The sequence below is a fragment of the Typopeltis vanoorti genome, chromosome 17 (assembly GCF_054136105.1).
Source record: "Typopeltis vanoorti isolate ZY-2024b chromosome 17, IOZ_Tvanoo_1.0, whole genome shotgun sequence".
Lineage (NCBI taxonomy): Eukaryota > Metazoa > Arthropoda > Arachnida > Uropygi > Thelyphonidae > Typopeltis > Typopeltis vanoorti.
The window spans coordinates 78,509,631-78,530,284 of record NC_143565.1 but is presented as its reverse complement, the minus strand read 5'-3'; the positions used below and the strand labels follow the sequence as shown (position 1 = coordinate 78,530,284).

At 35.6% G+C, this 20,654-nt stretch overlaps 1 protein-coding gene across 6 annotated transcripts in view; it reads left to right on the top strand.

Annotated features, from left to right (window-relative positions):
* Window positions 1–20,654, top strand: part of Khc-73 (Kinesin heavy chain 73) — an 842,240-nt gene that overhangs the window by 309,507 nt on the left and 512,079 nt on the right. For all 6 annotated transcript variants that reach the window (XM_090407555.1, XM_090407554.1, XM_090407553.1 and 3 more), the window contains exon 13: window positions 9,321–9,425. In XM_090407555.1, coding sequence (XP_090263681.1) covers window positions 9,321–9,425 — 105 coding nt within the window. The remainder of the gene's footprint in view (window positions 1–9,320; window positions 9,426–20,654) is intronic.

Below are 20,654 nucleotides of genomic sequence, written 5' to 3'. Positions count from 1 at the left end.
TAAAGTGCTCATTCAGTAATTCCACTATCTCCTTTGCAACTGTCCCTCTTCTGCCATGACCACTGTCAATCTGTCATGATTATTCTTCCTCTTACTTGCCATATAGCTAAAGAATTCCCTTGAATTAACCTTAGGCTGACCAACCAATATTTTCTAATGCTGCACTTTTTCTTTACCATGCTCATCACCTTTCTAGCCTCACTTCATACTGTTCATGGATCCGATCACCAAAAACTGTCTTGTACCTCCTCCATTGCATTTTCTTTTCCACTACAGCAGCTTGGTTGATTTCACTGGTCATCCATTTTACTCGTACTCTGTTTACTCGCTTAACCTTTGGCATGCAGTTATAAATTGCTTGTGTCAGATACTGCCTCATGAGTTTCCATGCACTGTCAAAATCTTTTCTGTGCAGTTCAACATATTGATGCTAGTTTACTACAGAGCTTCCCATAATCACTCACCTTATAATTCCACATATATCTTTTTCTAGCAGTAACCTTTTCTTTTATTTCACTATTTCCCAAACAAGTATCTCAAAATCGCTCTCATCAACTGGTGGCAGTATCATTACCTTATTAACAACTACATCTTGTGAAGCTATCACTAAATCCAAAACACTAAAGCTTCAAGATATTTATTCCTCAGAAAATCAACTACCTCACTCTCCTGAAAGGAGATTGAGTCGTTTCTCCTCATTCTCCATGGAAAGAGGAGAAAGTGTTCCCATACACTTTCTCCTCTTTCCATTCCGTATTCCTGTAATTGAAGTATCCCATTAGGATCACTTTCTTTTCACATGCCCAACCAATTTGCCTAAACATTTCACAGTCAGTATTCTCTATATTTACTGGCCTATAACAGCATCCTATCAGATATACTAGCCTCTTAATTTCAACTTCACACCACACAGATTCAAAATCTACACATGTTCTATCAACTTTCACACTTTGTCAACACAGTTCCTCTGTAATCATTAATAGCCCTCCTCCTCCTCCTCTCTTTTCACCTTCCTATCCTTCCTGCAAATTGTATATCCTTCCATTTCTATTCCCGATATCACATCATCCTCAGACAACCAGGTTTTACCTATACTGTTTACCTTTGGATATACTGACTCAATCAATGCAATAAACTCAGCTCTCTTATTTCGATTACTCTAATTGTTGAGGCCATTCTATCAGCACCAACATTCTCTACTATAGCTACTATACTACACCTCATCTGGGCAACACACTAATGACTTTTCCAACAACACAGTGTCAGTTGTTTGTTTCACTGTAACACCAGGAAAGCCTGTTTTGTGTACTTTATTAGTCATCACACCCCTAATAATAATTGAGTTCCCCATACTCTGATATACAATTATCCTTTGACTTCGGAGAACATAAAAGATCCCCCCCCCTCAGAATGATGTAATCATCGTGGAGATGCTGAAACATAGGAAAGATGAACTGCATTGGTTGTGTAACATTGCATGGGATGAAGGGAAAGTACCAAAAGAATGGACAAGATCAATATTAATACCGATTCATGGAAAAATGAATCGGTATTAATATTGATACCGATTCATTAACTCAGAACTTTTCCCAAGACTCGTTACAGCAACTCATAACAGTTGCTGTAATGAGTCTTGGGAAAAGTACTTATTATGATATTTACATTACTTGTGTCAGATACTGCCTTATGAGTTTCCAGAATAAAGAAAAGAATAAAGAAACTAATGGAAGAAAATCTAGAAAATGAGCAAGCATGATTCAGAAGAGATGAGAGTAGTGTGCAGAAATATTAAGGTTAATTATGAAGAAAGCTCTGTGAAAAATAATTCTCATGACTGTTTTGTTGACTTCCAGACACATTCATCAATGTAGTTTGGAAAGTGGCATGGGCTTTATACTTGCATCTTATGGAATGGATAAGAATACTTGATATGTCTGTTGCCGAATATCAATAGTAATGCAGAAGTTGCTGTGAGAAATTGTGGAGTAAAAGGAAGATGGTTATGGACAACATGAGGCATGAGACTGAGAAACCTACTATCCCCAAGAATATTTATCATGCATTTGGAAAGGATAATCATTGCCATAAAGGTGCTTATAAAGGGAATTTCAATTCAAGGTACAAAAATAGTTTGATTTGCAGATGACATAGTCATTATTAAAGAAGATGAAGACCAGAAAGAACAGTACTGAAATTAAGTGAAGGAGGAAGGAGATGTGGATTGATAATGAACATTGCAAAAACTACAAAAAAATTATATTTGGAGAGAAGAGGATGAAAAAGGAAATAAAGGGTCAATGGACATGAGTTGGAAGAGATTAAGAACTTCATCATGAATGATTTAAACTGTTAAAAAGAGGGAGATAAAATCTTGAATAACAAAAGAAAAGCAATGACAAACGTACAGGCAATGGGCATATAGAAAAGTAAAACAGTGAGCCTTGCTACAAGGCTGAGATTGTTGCAATGTGCATATTCCCAAGTGCTTTCTGTGGTTGTGAAACATATGTTACTAGTCAGAGACTCTGTGAAATGAATATTAGCTTTTGAAAGAACATGTTATAGAAAGATCAATGAATTGGATAGGTGCAAAAGATAACAAATGAAAAACTGAATTAAAAAAAAGTAAGCTGCAAAGAGAATCTAATCAGCAGATAATTCAAAAGCAACTTTATCTTTTTTTGGACATATCTGTAGGATGGATAAAGTTGAAAGATCAAAACCTTCATGGGTATAAGTGGAAGAAAACAACTGTGATGAGAATGGGTAGATAATGTGAAGGTGTAGTGTGGAATGAGTTTGCACAGTTTGAGTCAAATGGAAGAATGGTGAAACAAGCATCAGACAATGCCCATGGGCATTGCTAATGATGATTATTATTTCATGCCAATCAAATTTCAATTTTCCAAAATTACCACTAGCCAATATTATAGCCAATAATACAGTAAGCCAAGGAAATTGGTGGATAACAGTTGGTAATTTCTCAGGAAAGTGTTTATAGTATTACTGGCAAAATTCCAGATTGAAATCTTAGATATTAGTAGTTCTTTCTCATAATGTTGGATTTGTAGAGCATGCTGTGTAAAAGCTTTGTCGGTTATACTACCATGTGATATAATAAAATTTTTTAAAAGTAATAAATAATTACACTCACTGTTTCAGGCTCTGTGTTCATTGCAGTCCCTGAAGAATTCGATTCCACTGTTTGAGTGTTTACTCCACAGAAAAACATGCTTTAGAAATAGATGATCTCTTTCACTTTTCAAATTCTGATTTGAAAAGTGATAGAGACAACAAATGAATCTCAACATGGGATGTCATTTCTGATGGATACATATGTGCCATTCTTGTGATAGAAAGAATTGTGTGGGGTATAGTTTGAAGTGGATGGTCATTGTTGAAAGCTGAGGTTCCATTAAGAATATCATGTCTGGTTACAAGCTGGTAATAATATATTAAAAAAAAAAACAGTTTAACACATATAAATAAATTTTAATTTCCTTTCCAACTCATATTTTGTTCACTGTAACATCAGTATCATTTAACACAAGAATGAGTTAAACAGCTTGAGTCATGCTTTCCATCTCTTATTCACAGCTTAATGAGGAGGTGACAACACTATAAAGTTCCAAGGAACAGGTCAGGTATAGTTTGTAATTAAAAAAAAATAATAATAATAATAACTAAAAATAAATTATCCAAATGATGGCTATTAGTCTGCGCGGTTAGCCTAGTGGTTTGCGCTTCGCAAACATATGCCTGGGGAAGGAGTGTCCTAGGTTCGATTCCCGTCCACGACGTGAGGAGCTTAAGGATCTTCCTCAGCCATAGCCAAGTTAGCCGGTCTTGGGCATTGGCAGCAGGGTTTTTTCCACCAGTTTATCTGGGATTTTTCATCCCGCAAGCAGGCAAACCGGCCCCGTGAACACACAGGTTACAGTCATAAATACTTACGGCAAGGAAGGCAACGGGAAACCACCTTGCTCATAATCATCTCTCCCTAGAATGGTAGCATATAGCTACCCTCCCCCGGCCGTATGGCAGATGGGAACCAGAAGAAGAAGATGGCTATTACTTCCCAAAATTTAGAGATAGCATGCAGTCTGTTCAATTAAGATTTAGATGATGACATCATGTTTGACACATTTCAAAGAATAGACAATTGAATTTAAATCTACTATAGGATAACAGGACTGGGGTAAGGTGGTACAACACAAGGGCACTCCTTGCGAAGGTGGAGCAAGCTACCAACACTCCTATCTCAGTATCTCCCATAATGCAAAACACATCTCCTTGCAAATATGTCTAATGTTATGCATTAAGGGAAGGGCCACTACCCAGACTAGTTTCGACCTTTATTGAGGTCTCTTCAGTGGGAGCCATGCCCAAGTGGAGATACCAGTCAGAAGCATTAGCAAGGTCATCTCTACCTATAGGAGTTGCCAATTAGTGTGCCACCTTTAGGAGTACCCTGGTGTTGTACCACTTTACCCCAGTCCTGAAGATACTTCAGGCGCAAACTTTATAGGATAACAGGTCTTTACAGTGAAGAATTGGAAGTTTGTCAGATTTCCAATTAGAAGTGTAGAAGAGTAGAAGTTTGTCAGATTGGAAGACTTTTAAAGCTGCATTTAAAAAAAAGTGTGTTCATGTTTGTAAAGTGTTTTCACAATGCTGATATTATTGCTAATTTTATAAAAATCAAGGAAGCATTTAAATTGTGTACTGCTCCAAGAAGCCAGTAGGGATTATTAATAGATCATATTCATTATACTAAGAAGATTTTCATTTCAAATAATGCTGAAATCTATGGGCTTGAAAACCTTCTGAAGAACGAACTTAATCATGAACATTTTGATTTAGTGTGTGGAATTTTAAATGACTTCTAATGGGACTATATTGATCAAGTACATATAATAAACAACTAGTTTCACCAACTAAGGCTGTTGGCATCTTCAGAGTACATAACTGATGTAAGGCACTAAAAAGTAAACAACTGTTACAAACTATAATCAACTGATTCCAATTATATTAGACAAAGAACAGAGCACGTACAATACATGCATAGAGCATGCATGATCTGACTTGTTATTTAGGAACATTCTATAGTTGGCATAATTCAGTTCTGGTGAGTTAAGAGATCTAATAAGGGTTTTCCAGATCACGAGCAAGATTAGTCCTTGGTTCCTGTTAAGGTTTTGTATACAGCGGGCAACTGCTGTGGCTTCTTTAAAAATTCGGGAGCGTAAGTCCTCCTCTATGTAAGGAATTGTGCTGCTATCCCACTCTGTGATATAGTTCATTCTTGAGAAATGAAAAGCTAACCCCGATTTTTCTTCTCTGTTATTATTGACATCACCATGTATTCTTTTTGTATAATTTCAAGGCTCCTTAAAGTCTGTCCGATGTAATTCAAGCTGCACGAGCAGGGTATGTTGTAAACTCCAGCATATTTGAAGAAAGAATGGCTATCTTTTGGAGATCTTAAGAATTGCCTAATCATTTCTGTAGGTTTAAAGGCCACTCTTATTTTATGTGGTTTAAGAAGTCTTGCTATCTTATTCGAAACTGTCCATAAGTATGGAATGACGATGGTAGAAATATAATGTATGTCATCTCGTTGTCTTTGTGGGGGGGGTCAGAGAAAAGTATCTTGTGGACGAGTCTTCAAGGAAATCCATTCATGGTAAGGTTGTTAGATATCAGGGATAGTTCTTCCTGGAAGTCTTGTTGATCTGTTGTAAGGAGAGAGAGAGGCACGGTTCTTCAGCATGTGTACAATGCTGAGTTTCTGAGAAATGTGGTGGGAGGAAGTGAAATGTAAATAACATCCTGTATTGGTAGCTTTGCTGTAAACTGAGAGGTTGATACCACCATTCGTTAGCTTCTTAATTAAAGCGTCCAGAAATGGTAATTGGTTATCTTTTTCAAGTTCTAGAGTGAATTTGGTTGTGTGGTGTAAAGAGTTGATCTTGTTTAGAAAGTCTAACAGGTCCTTTATTGTGTGGTTCCAAACAATAAAGATATCGTCCATGTATCTCCACCATACTGTGGGTGTAGGGTCTACTTGAAATAAGATTTTACTCTCAAAATCCTCCATAAAGAGATCAGCACAAGATGGAGAGAGGGGGCTACTCATTGCAAGGCCAGTCAAATTGCTGATATATGGTTTTATTCCACATGAAAAAGTTTGATGTTAAACAATGACGGAACAGAGAAGTAATATCTTGTGGGAACAAACTTCCCAAAATGTTGATGACTTCCTCCACAGGGATGTTAATGAATAGAGATGTAACATCCAGGTTGGCAAGTAGATCCGTATTAGATATCGAGATGCTGTTCAGTTTCTCTAGGAAATGTTGTGAATTTCGTATATAAGTATCCGAATTATGGATGTGTGGTTTGAGGAGGCCTGCCAGGTGTTTAGATAACAGATAAGTGGGCGAATTGATTCCATCTACAATCGGGCATAGTGGTATTCCATTTTTGTGTACTTTAGGATCACCATATAGTCTTGGTGTTGTTGGATGCATGGATTTCAATCTTCGTTTTAAGTCTGTACGCCAATTCACCATGTGATGTATTAAATCGTTGGTGTCATTGTGATTCTTTAGTGTTGGATCTGTGACTAGGACACAGTAGGTTGATGTATCCGATAGTAAGCTGTTAATCTTATCTTCGTAATCACTGGTGTTTAAAATCACTGTGGAATTTCCCTTAATCTGCCTTTAATATGATAATGTCTTTCTTTTTCTTCAAACTATACAATGTTCTTTTTTCCAGAGGAGTGATGTTTTTGTTAGGAGTTCTAGAATTTCGCCTACTAGTTCTTAGTTGGTGAAACTAGTTGGTATAACATAGTTGCTTATTATATGTACTTGATCAATATAGTCCCATTAGAAGTCATTCCAGAGCTTTTATGGTCAAGAAAATTAAACGTTTTTTTAACATGAATAGAATCCATGGGGAAACCAAATGAAAGGTACGCCGTTTTGAACTCTTTAAATGTAAAAAGGCTAAATTAAAGATACCAAGAAATTATATACTTGGTTTAATCCTTTATCCAAGTTTAAGCAAACAAAGTTTGCGCCTGAAGTATTTTCAGAATTGGGGCAACCCGTGGTAAAGGTGGTATGACTTCACATCACTTGTTTAGTATCCCATAATGCAAAGCACATTTCCTTGCGGACTTGTATAATGCTATGCATTATGGGAAGGGTCACTACCCAGACTGGTTTCGACCTTTATTGATGTCTCATCAGTGGGAGCCAGACCCAGAGGTGATACCAAGATTGAGGTAATGCAGAAGTCATATTTTTCATATACAAGTTGCCAAAAGGTGTCACACCTTATTACTATAATTAGTCTTGTTAGATTCCACCTCACACCAGATGACTTCAAACTCACTACCACATGAAATATTGTTAGTAGTAGTAGTACTATAATCATAGTACTACTACTACTATCATAGGTCTCAACCCTAACTGGATTCAAGTCATCCGATATCACTAGCTGCATGCCCCCTCCTCTCCTATCCTCTCTATCCTCTCAAAAAATACTGTACCCTTGACACTCGATACCAGTTAGTAGGTCTGATTCTGGTAGCCAGGTCTCACTAATACCTACAATCTGAGGTCAGAACATATTGACTAAGGCAACAAACTCTATCCTTTTGTTTCTGATACTCCTAGCATTCGTATACAGACATAGTGATCTACCTGTTTGTTTTGTAATTGTCTTGTCTGCAGTCTGCCTTACACAGTTGGATAACTTGCAGATATCTCTTATTCTCTAATGCCTTACACATGTAGATATCTTTGCACACATATGATGGGTCTGAACCAGACAAACACAAACCTGAAATTGTTCTCTCCGTGTAAACATTTCCAGACAAAACCCATTCCCGTCATTAACACAGTTACATAACATTGTTACTCTTACACTCACATTCACACCATTCCTCCTTTTATAATTTAGTTTCCCTGACTCTCTGTGTTAGGTCTCTTACCAGTTATTAGTTTTTCTAGACTCCTGATAAAAAAAAGCATTCAGGTGTAGACCATCTCTCTTATAAAAATCCAATCTTCCCTCAAACTCACTGCACTCATCCAAAATCTCGTATCCATTCCTTCTACACAGCCTACACATCGAATCATTTGCCATCATAGCCCTTCTTCTTCTTAATTCATTTTTATCATAGTACTATTTACTTTTTATCATAGGTAAAGTATTAACCATTTTCACTTTCTCACTCTTCACTCTCACCTCTTCCAACAACCCTTTCATGTTCTCTCTCATACTGAACTTATTGCCAGTTAAATTGTTCATACCTACTACAACGATTTCATTTACTTTTTTGTCTATTTTTGAATTGCTTCCTTTATATTCTTAATTTTCGCTCCAGGAAAACTCGATGTTATAACTTGCTCATCTATAGCATGTATTATTATACAGTCACTGTACCAAATAACTCTTTCTCTTGACTAACAACGTCACTTACCTGATTTCTGTTATTTCCTGACTTGCCTGTTTCCTTGCTTTGTTGTTTCTTATTGAGCCGACAAAGGTTGGTTGATTGGTAGAGCCTCTGCTACTAATGGCTCATTTAAGTAAGTTTGAACGTGGTTAGTAGTTGGAAGGAGCCCAATCGTTCGATGCTGTTGGCACACTCTCCCTCGATGAGTCTTTGGACTCACTGGAGGTGTCTAATAATAATAATATTCCTGTTTAATTTTCTTTTTCTCCCTCTGTCCATTTAAATGCCTCTCAACTTTTTGCAATTTCCTCATCATCTCTCTGACGATCTGCTTCAACTCCGCTATTTTGGAGGTTAATTCATTTTCATTAACTTCCTCAATAACCTCGTTAGCAGGGCTAACCTTCTTGTTCTTGCTTACAGCACTTTATTTTAGCATTACATTTCTTTCCCTTTTTTGGCACCATTTCAAACATATACTAAATATTGAAATATCTTAATAAAATACACTAAATACACTAAAATCTACACTAGTATACTACAAAACACTAATTTTCTAAAGGAGAACACAATAAAAACAGACAAAAATCACTAATTTCACAGGAGCACCAAATTCGCCAATCAACCACAATGTATCCTCAAACCAGAATCTAAACAAATCTTCATATTTATACTGTCACACTACAATTATTAATGTTAACTAAAGTTATCCATACTTTCTGTAGATTAATATTAATAGTTTCCATTATGTTAGATTAAATGCTTTTTTTTTTGTTAATGATTATTTTGTTTTTTTTTTTAAAAAAATCAGTTATCAAGACTTGGAAATTTTTTATACTTGTAGCAGCAAGAGGATTTAAATGAAAGGTTACTAGAATCTGAAAAACTTATGAAGGAAATGAGCCAAACATGGGAAGAAAAATTGCGCAAAACAGAAAAAATTCATCAGGTAACAGGATAATTTTTGTATGCATTTTATGAATTTTTGATATATAATCATGTTAGAATTATTTCTGTCAATTACGATGCAATGTTTACACTAAAAATGTGAACCTTATTAACTCATTGGTTTTGCTGTCAACATTTCATTCCAGTAAGTAGTAATTTGGTCAGTTAAATGATGATCAAAACCTTCTAAAAATGACATTTTATAATTGTAATGAAATATCAATAGGATTAATAATGTTCTAATAATTAAAATAATATTCTAATGAAATGTCAGTAGGATTAATTTTCTAGTATCTTAATCTGGTATTCTTGGAGACCTAATACAGTGAAACTTGTTCAAAGCTAAATTGCAAGGGACCGAATATATTTTCCACATTGGTCAAGTTTTTGCATTATACAAAATTGCAAAAAAATTTAAAATCCATTAAAATCGTATTACATAGTGCATACCTGTTTATGAGTGAAAATCAGCAGGGCTGGCTCTTGTAAGTAGGTGATACTTGTAGACCTATGTTATTAAAATAATATTAATAATAATAATAATAACAACACATTATTAAAGTACTGTATTAATGCTCTATTACACTGCACATTACACGTTTCCAATATACAACTCTCATTGAGATTTCTTCCACAGATCCAACAAAGAAACTTGTTTCCACTTTTTTGTGATCATGTCTTTTTGAATGCAGTCCTTAACTGTATACAATAGTTCAATAAGGCTGGAAGAGTTTGAATCAATTGCAAACTGCATTACTTCACTGGTGCAATGAAGGGCCTGTTCATGTGTAAGAATTTTCGTTGAAATATCATGTTCTCTGGCTGCTTCTTCTCCCCCTTCTTCCTCCTCCTCTTCATCCTCTACATCTTCGTTTCGTGTATTTCTTACCACTAATAGAGCTGTAGCAGATTCAAAGCTGTAACGTGTGGCTAGATAGTCATCACTCCAAACAAAGTTCTCTGTATCACAGGAAAGTTTTTTTCCTCGACAGAGATTGGATATTACAGCAAATGTTTTCACTCGCCTCCTCCAAATTATCTGCCACATCACTTTTCCCGAACCCAGCTTTAGCAAAACACTTTTTTACTATTTCTGCTTTAATTTTCTTCACTTCCAACCCGATTCAATTCACAGCATCCAGAACCGATACAGATCTTGCTAATGCATAAGAGTTATCGGCTTCTACATTCGAAATCAAAGATTGCATCAGAAATCATCTGTAGCGCGATTTGAATGTGTAAATAACATCCATATCCATGGGCTGTAATACACTTGTTGCATTTTCTGGGAACCAGGTGATTTTCACATTTGAAAGTGTTACCTTTGGGTGGCAGGTAGCATTGTCAAGATAAAGGATGACATTTCTATTTTCCTTCTTCATTTTTGCATTAAACATGTTTAACCACTCTTCCATTGTAGCTGCAGTCATCCATGCTTTTTTATTGTTTCTCCAAATCACTGGTAAATTATTAATTTTCAGATTCTTGAAACATCTTGGTTTTGCTGCTTTTCCAATGACGAGAGGCTTTTTCATTTCTCCCACCATATTCCCACACAATAACACTGTAAGTCTTTCTTTGGACATTTTGCCCCCAGTACAATTTTCTCCCTTAACCGCGTGTGATTTTGTTGCTAATGCCTGAATAAACAATCCTGTTCTGTCCGCATTGTAAATGTTTTAGGTTCGTATGGTGAAATCAATTCTAGCAGTTTTGGTTTCCACTCACTCACTAAATGTTTGTCCACATCTTTAGATTTCCCATAGACTTCATTCCACACAATATTGTGCCTCTTCTTAAAACTATCCAACCATCCTGTAGATGCCTTAAACTGATCATTCCTGAGAGATTTGGCTACTGCAAGAGCTTCACTTTGGACCATTGGACCAGATATATGAATGTTTTTTGATCTTGCATTCATGAACCACTCCCACACTACCTCATTGCCTCGAACCTTTGCCTTCCTCTTCATTCGACCATTTCCTTGCAGCCACTTGTTCATTATTTAATCCTTTTGTTTAAGTGTGCTGTATACTTGTGTTTTTCCACACTTAAACCACATCATTATTTCCTGTATCGAAAGTTTATCCTTTTCTTTTGCTTCAACAACTTTGACTTTTTCGTTTAGTGACAACGGCACGTACGATTTAGCCATGATGCAAAAAATGAACTGGTTTGTTGAAATTTTTGGGTTACTGAAATGTTTGGACTTACTAGAAACTGACCAACATTAATTCTCAAATGAAACAGTAAAAGCAACACAAGTGTCAAAATCTAATAAATATTCTAGGTGTATTTTTAAAACACCTTCCACTTTATACAAGTAATTTTTAATGAATTCTTCAAGTGTTGCTTTCCTTTTCTGTGCTGGGTAGATTCTGCATTATACAAAATAAATAACACTGTAATGCCTATTCTTCTGGCTGGGACTATATAATTTGTTAACATTGAACAAGTTTTCGCCTTATTCACATTCTGCCTTGGACAAGTTTACACTGTATATTTATATATTGTTACATATCACAAAGTGAGTGACCTGTAAACAATATATTTAAGACTGAGCATTAAGATTATCAATATGGGAGATGTTATGGCATGTGAAATTGCAGTATTGAAACCAGGAAAATGGATGTCATAGTGTTAATTTTTGCAGCAATTTATCCTGAACTATGGCACATTTTTATCCAACCAATTTCCTAAATTTTATTTATCAGATAGGATTGTTTTCAGATGCTACCGTAATGAATGTGATTATTTTCTTGAGAGAAAGGAGTAGATCAAAATTAAAATTCAAGTCATTCAACATAATGTTCCATAGCCTCCAAGAACTGATCCCTCCTCATTGGTAGTGCAAACGTACTAAGTGTTAACATTTTTGAAAATTATGGTGACTACTACCGTGTTTGAGTAAAACTTTAGTTTAATATAACTCAATTCTACGTTCAACGTTTCGACCTTTATATCGAGGTCATCTTTTGGAGCATGCAATATATACAGAGAACAAGCTACACTACAGTCTATCTGGTTTGTTAAAGTTACTGACCAACTGTTACAACAATTGTTGGCTTGACCTCTAGTGAAAAAAAAAAAAATTAATAAAATAGAATATACATCAACTCTAGAGTCCTATTATTAATATCTGTTGGTTGTAGAATTACATTGGGCACAACAAAAGTCTATGTGTATATATATATATATATATATATATATATATATATTTACAATATGATTATACATGTACATTCCAACCAGTTGGTATGGAATGGTTTCTAATACTAGCTAGAAGTTGGCTAGAGTCCTGACTTATGCTGGATCTAATGTATTAGGTAGGCTGAATGTGTGCCATCCAGATTCTTGGAATGTTTATGCTGCCATTGTTGTTGATATTTGGGTGGTTTATCAGAATTTCGCAGGCTTCCTTAAATTTCCTTTTGTACCAGGTTTTTGTATGGTCTAAAGAGCGGGTGTTTTTCCAGTCAATTTGGTGTAAGGTGTTGAGTGCGTGATCTGCGAGGCCTGCTTCACCAAAATGGTTATATTTAATGTGTCTTATGTGTTCTTTCTTACGTATAGGGATTGTACGTCCTGTTTCACCAATGTATGGTAAGTTAGGTACAGTGGATGCAATAGACTCCATGATGTGCCAAAGGGAGGAGAGGATCCTTAGAGGAGTTGAATATGATTTTAAGTTTAGTAAGTGGCATTGAGGTTATAATGGTGTAGGATTCTGTTGATTTTTTCTGATAACCCTGTAATGTATGGGATGGCTATGGTTTTACTCTAGATTCTTTTTTGTTGATGTTTTATGGAGTATTTTATTGATAGTATTTTTGTTATACCCATTATTTATGAATGTGTTGCTGATGATTTTTAGTTCTTGCTTCAGGGCTTGCTGGTTAAAGCAAATTGTTATGGCCCTGTTTTTAAGGGTGTTAATGACTCCATATTTTTGTGATGGGTGGTGGTATGAATTAGCATGTATGTGTTGACCCGTGTGTGTTGGTTTTCGGTAGACTGTAAAGGATCTACCTGAGGGGAGACGTGTGTCTAGGAATGGGAGCTAGTTCTGATTTTCAATTTCGATGGTAAATTGTATGCATTCATGTTTTGTTCAGGTGGCTAAGGAATGTGTTTAGCGTTTGTTGCCCATGCGGCCAGATAGCGAACACATCATCAACGTAGCTATGCCATATTGTAGGTTTGGAGTGGCGGAATCCAGAGCCCTTTGCTCAAAAGTTTCCATATAAAAGTTACGATTGGGGGGGGAGGATAGTGGGGAGCCCATGGCTGTACCTTCTTTTTGTAGTTAAAATTTGTTTTGCCACATGAAGTAACCAGACTGTAGTTCGTGGGCAAAGAGGGCCGTAATGTCGGGCAGAAATTTGTTCTGTAGTAAGAGAATTGTGTCATTGATGGGGACATTTGTGAAAAGGGCAGAAACGTCAAAACTGACTAATAAGTTGTCTTTGTCGAGTGTTATGGTTTTAATCTTGTTTATAAAGTGTTGTGTGTTCTTTATATAGGAGGGGGAAAATGACCTACCAACTCCTGGAGTGTCGACACTAATTTCTTGCCTAAAAGAAAAGTACTTAGTGTTAACATTTTTGGTCGATATTTTCCATGGAGAAATGCTGTATACTTCAGTTTCATTGGCATAGTAAATGATTTTGATTTACATCACATAGATATTTCTTGTGTATGTTTCTTTGACACACTAAATATATTTCTATGTGCAATTTTATAAATTAATCTTTTTAGATATGATGAGTGTAAGACAAAAAAATGTGAGCGAAGTATTTTACTTATTGTAAAAATGCTTCTCATACATGCTGACTGCATAGTTCTTCCAAAGTAGGCAAGCAGGTCTCTTAACAAACAACTATACATGAGACTGTTACATAGCATGAGTAGTGGTGCACCTAGAGAGGGTGGGGGAAACTGGCCCTGGCACCCCCAAAAGAAAAAGGAAAAAAAAAAACACTAGAAAATTTTCCAAAAATCTTTTCCTAATTGAAATTCATTTTTTTATTTATGTTGTGTCCTGTCTTCTATTTCTATCTACTTATGATTAGTGATCGTTGCAGACGCTCAGTCATAAGTCGTATGTGATTCATCGTAGTGTGTATTCTCAAATCATCTACTTAACTCCCCCCACCCCACCTCAAGATTAAATCCTGAGTGCGCCACTAGTGTGAGTTTTTTTTTTTTTTTTTTTTTTTTTTTTTTAAATAAAGGTAGCTCTCATTATAAAGCAGTATATACTACTTTGCCTGCCTTTTCTTCAACTGCTATAAATATTTACTGAAATAGGTGTTTTAGGATGTCAGAAAGCCTCTTCATTAAACTTCCTTTAATAGCCTCTATCTTTTATTTATTAATTTTTTTAAGCCTTGAGAACTTTTGAAAACAAGTTTTGCATTCCAGTAAGTTCAAAGAATATGGAGTTTTCTTTTTTTAAGTCAAAAGATGTTACTCCTCTTTGTTTTCTAGGTATGACATCACTTTTCTGAAACAGCCTTCATGTCCAGCAAATTTTTTTACTTGATTACAAAGTAAATTTATAATACACGAGAAATTAAATTCTTGTTTTAATCCTTGACCCAGGCATATGGAAACAAATAAAGTTTGCATGCGAAATATCTTTACATCAATGCTACTTGTATATAGATTATATATAGATTGTATATAGTCTATATCATCATCATAATTTATTCACAATATGATGCAATGTGAAAAGAGAAAAGAGATTTACATTAAAAATTAAAGATTGCAAATTATGATCTTCTAAGTCTCTCTATCTTGAGCTAACTGGTAGATGTCAGATGGAGTTTTACAGTTCAGCCTATTGATGGGTTCACATATGTATTGCCAAAATTGTTTGCATGGTCTTCCTTTACTGTGATTGCCATCTTCTGGTTTGTACAGGTGATGAGGGATTCCAAAATGAGTGCAACTTCAGGACATCTAAGTTTCTGTCCAAGCCATTTAATTTTAATTTAAGTTAAACTAAATGGCTTAATTTAATTTAACTTAAATTAAGCCATTACATCCCATATTGTTTCTTAGCCAAATAAGAAACTCAAAGAGTTTCATGCTGAATATAGAAACTATATAAAGTTCGGCGATTCCAAGCAAAAGAAATACCTGGATAGTGCAGCACCTGACCCATTTGGTAGTGCAAGCTGCGGCAACTCATAGCAAGGGTGGAGCAAGTTCCGATCACTATTCTTGGTATTTACCCATAATATGAACTTAGCTCCTAGGAGCTGTATTACTGTTCTACATTATGAGAGAAGGTCACTACCCAGACTGGTTTCAACCTTTATTGAGGTCTCATCAGTGAGTAGGTAGACCTAGTTAATACCAAGTTTGTAGCGAACAGAACGTGCATCCCTTCTATGAGAATTGCCAAGAAGGTGTCCTAATAAATTACTAATTATATGAAGAGCCAAAGGCTTCAATTCGACACGAACTTATTTAAGTTAAGGGATATTACATCCCATATTGTTTCTTAGCCGAATAAGAAACTCAAAGAGTTTCATGCCGAATATAGAAACTATATAAAGTTCGGCGATTCCAAGCGTAAGCAAATACCTGGATAGTGCAGCACCTGACCCATTTGGTAGTGCAAGGTCATAGCAAGGGTGGAGCAAGATCCGATCACTATTCTTGGTATAACCGGTCTGGGTAGTGACCTTCTCTCATAATGTAGAGCAGTAATGCAGCTCCTGAGGCAACTCATAGCAAGGGTGGAGCTTGCTCCACCCCTTGCTATGAGTTGCCTCAGCTTGCACTACCAAATGGGTCAGGTGCTGCACTGTCCAGGTATTTGCTTATGCTTGGAATCGCCGAACTTTATATAGTTTCTGTATTTGGCATGAAACTCTTTGAGTTTCTTATTTGGCTAAGAAACAACATGGGATGTAATATCCCTTAACTTAAAAAAGTTCATGTCGCCAAATTGAAGCCTTTGGCTCTTCATATAATTAGTAATTTAATTTTAGTTTTTTGACTATATTGACAAGTGGTTCTTGCTTAGTCAGATTTAGCACAGCAGAGTTAGTGACACAGTCCATCCAAGTATATTCAAGAGTCAGTCAGAGACGTGTAGTTCCAAAGGAGTTAATTAGATCTGTAGTTTTTTTTTTGGTGCTTATTGTCTAGGTTTGAGAACCATACAAGAAGCATTTACTGGTTGCATCATATAGTCTTAATTTTGTCTTTAATGATATTAATGATGATTTACAGATGGGACAGAGTTTGTTATGGAAGACTAGAGCCAGCTGTTTACATTTTCTACTATCATTTTCTGTATTGCTGATGTACGATCCAAGAAATTGAAAGTTCTTTACTCTTTCTAAGGGTTTATTGTTGATGCGAAGTATAAAGTTGTTTTCATAACCTATTGAGAATGCTTTAGAGTTTTGGATGTTGATCTGCAGACCAATAAGTTTAGCCTGTGCTTCTAGTACACTGAATTGTTTTTGTGCATCTGTTGGGTCTGTATCAATAAGTACAATGTTGTCAGCAAAGCTAAGATCAGTTATTTGCATGGTGTGGGTGGATGTTCTAATGTTAAAAACCAAGATCTTCTGTGTTGATGGTCCGGAAGATATAGTCCAAGCATACCAAGAACAAATAAGGTGCTAGTACATCACCTCGCAGGATTCCTGTTGTCACCAGAAAGGATTCAGATGTTTCTATTTTGAAGATTATTGTAGCATTGTAATCTTTATAAGGTGCTGAGATTGCTCTTATGATTTTTGAGGGTAGACCATAGAACTGAGTATTTTAAACATTGCTTCTATTATTAATGGAGTCAAAGGCTTTTTTGAAATCTATAAAGGTTAAAATGAGTAGTAAGTTTTAATCATGTAAACCTTCTGTGATTCTTATGATGCAATGTATCTAGTCTTTTGTAAATCGTTTTTTTAGAAATCCAGCTTGGTTTTTTCTTAAAAGTAGTGTTAGGTAAGGTTCTATTCTATTGAGTAACATCTTATTGTAAATTTTAACTGTGCTTGATAGCAAAGTCATACCTCTGTAGTTATCCATTGTATTAAGTCAGATTTAGCAGCCCTTTTTGGGTATAATGACAATAAGTCCTTGTTTCCATTGTTTAGGTATTATTCCGGTGTTTAAAGCATGATTCATTATGGCAAAGAGATTGGAACGTGTTATACCCAGCATTTTTGAAAGCTTCTGCTCTGATTCCACCATCCCTGGGAATTTTCCTGCTTTTGTTTGATCTGTTGCTTTTTAGTTCCTTTTCAGTGAAGTCTTCACAATTTATTGGTAGAGCAGGTTCACTAACTGACTTGAATGTTGGGGATTATCAACATTCAGTAATTCTCGAAAGTAGTTTCTTCATTCTTTCATCAAGTTCAAATTTACTGATAGCTCTTTACCGTTTTTGTCATGTGACAATATTTCCACTTCTTTCTGTTTTGTGATGACTTGGTTTATCATTTGAAAAGTGTTTCTAGTATCCCCAGTTTTATTATAATTTTCGAATTCCTCAGAGTATTTATTTATTTGATTTTCTTTGTTTCTGATCATTAGTTTATTGACCTTGTTATTTAAAATGTCTAGTTTATCTTTATTTATTTCATTCCTGTTTAAGCGATAGAGCTTCCTTGTTTTATTTCTTTCATCTATATATTTTTCGCTTATGTGTATCTCAGTAGAAGTAGTGTTTGCACTCTACAGTACTTGACCACACAAAGAAAGACATGGGTTTCAAATCTAGTCGCTGACTAGAGGAACATTTTCTAAGCCTTTTTTTGACCGGTTCCCGAGTTAGTTGATCTCTGGCATGGGCAAGCAGGTTTTTCGTTCCATAAACTCAAAAAAATCGACCATCGAACCCACACTAATTTCAGACATCAAAAATATTGTGTTAGGGACCACGAGATGGAGGCACTTGCTAGCCGTCTTCTTCACTGTGTATACAAATTAATTAGTGATAGCCTTGGGCCAGCTCTTTCTGATTGGCTACCAGTGGAGATTGAACTGCCCACTCAGTCTCCAAAAGGTAGATAGCCTACTCCCTGATGATTTTTTTAAAAATTTTTTTATATATTTTTCAGTTTCAGGAGTAATCCATTTTTCCAAGTCTTTTTTGTTGCTGTTTCCAAGAATTTTGTTGGATGTTATGTTCATTGCTTCAATGATACCTTATACTTTTCATTAACTGGATCTTTAAGAATGTGTTCCATATTGTCTTCTAATGTGCTTTGGAAAGATGCTGCAATTTGCGAGTTATTTAGTTTGTTCCAGTTGTATTGTTTCCTTGTAGGCCTGATATTTTTAGAGGCTTTTATGGAAAGTTTAATATGGGCACTGATTATTCTGTGGTCAGAATTTAGGTCAATAGTATTATATGCTTGACAGTTCTTGAATGATCTGATCCACTTTCCATTGATTAGGATGTGGTCTATTTGGGAATGAGAACCATTTGGATGTTCCCAGGTCCATAGTCTTCCTTTTGTATTGAGAAATTTAGTTTGAGCGATTACCATTTGATTAAGAAAATATCCATTGTTATTTGTGGTTTCATGATAAGTATATTTACCCATGTTTTTAGTAGTACTGGCAATGTCTTTAGCAATTTGGGCATTAAAATCACCACCAATGAGTGTAATGTTGTGGACTGAATTTTCATGACAGCTTCAGAAAGATTAGGAGCATATGTGGATATTATTGTCAGTTTTGGGTTGGTATTTATGGCTATGAGAAGAATTCTTTCGCCCACTTTTTCAGTTGATGTTACTTTTTCTGCTAGTTCCTTCTTGAGTATTGTTCCAACCCCTCCAGTTTCATCATTGTTTGCTGAGTTATAAATAAATCTCCACTTTTTATATATATGTATATGTGTATATATATATATATATATATATATATATATATATATATATATATATATACACACACATACAATATTGTATATAGACTTGTATATATGTACTGTTAACTTCACATCAGTTTCCTCGGTGCACTCAGGATTTAATCTCTGTGTGTGTGTGGGGGGGGGGCAAGTTAAGTAGACAATTTGAGAACACATACTACTCATCACATACGACCTATGACTGAGCATCTGCAATGATTGCTATTTCATAAGTAGTATAGAAATAGAAGACACAACACAACATAAATAAAACAGAACATGAGTGCCCTCCCTCAATGAAAAATTTTTTTCATCGAGGGAGGGCACCTACTCTCCATCTCCGCACAGCGAACCACAGCTACCATCATCATCTACACCAATGCCATCTACTGCCCACCACCACTAGTATTTTCACAGACAATCACAAACATCCATGCCCATGGCGGGATTCGAACCAGTCTGGCATTGTTGAACGTCTGATAAGCAGTAGATTATAGTTTAATAATTATTATTTCACTAGCCATATAGCTAATGTTAAAATGAAATGTAATGCAAGCATGTTATTTCATCATTTTAAATATCTTAGACATCATATGACTTTGTGCTTAACTTGACTAAACCTGCATTAATATATACTACACTATCATAATTACTGTGTGTGTGTGTGGTTGACATCAGAAATATTTTCCATTCTAGATATTCTTTGAACACATATATTATAAATCCAAGGATTAATTCATTACTTATGCATAATGGATTTCTCCTTGGATACACTGTAACATCCTAGCTGCTTTTCATAATGTAAGTCACATGTGTGAACTAGAATATTAAGATTAGTTTTGTATCTTGGCGGCAAGTATTGGCGTTTTATTTGCCATGCACTTGTATATGGATAACTGTTTTTGTAAAGTGTATGAATTCTCATTATTCATGTATGCATTCAAAACATTGAGTTCATAATTTATGCAGTATTTATATGAACATATATTCAAAGTGAGTTGAATGGTCTTTCTTTGCTTCATCCAAATCTGAATTGGAATGACTTAGGTGCTCCAGATATCTGGGAAATTGTCATTCACATCTACATAAAATAAAGGTTCCTTATCTTATATCCTCCGATATCACTAATACAAAAAGAAGGTCTGTTACTGATTTTCTGGCATCCTTGGTTCTAGAGCCTTGCCCGATTAGCCGTTTTTGCTGCAACAACTAAGGCCACGTAATAATTCATCTGTATAACTCAGTGGAAGTGGTGCATCCTCTTCGCTTGGTTGCCCGAAATTAGACTTAGGTTCAAGTCTAGTCCCGACTGGAGGAATTTTTTCCAAGCCTATTTTCGTCCGG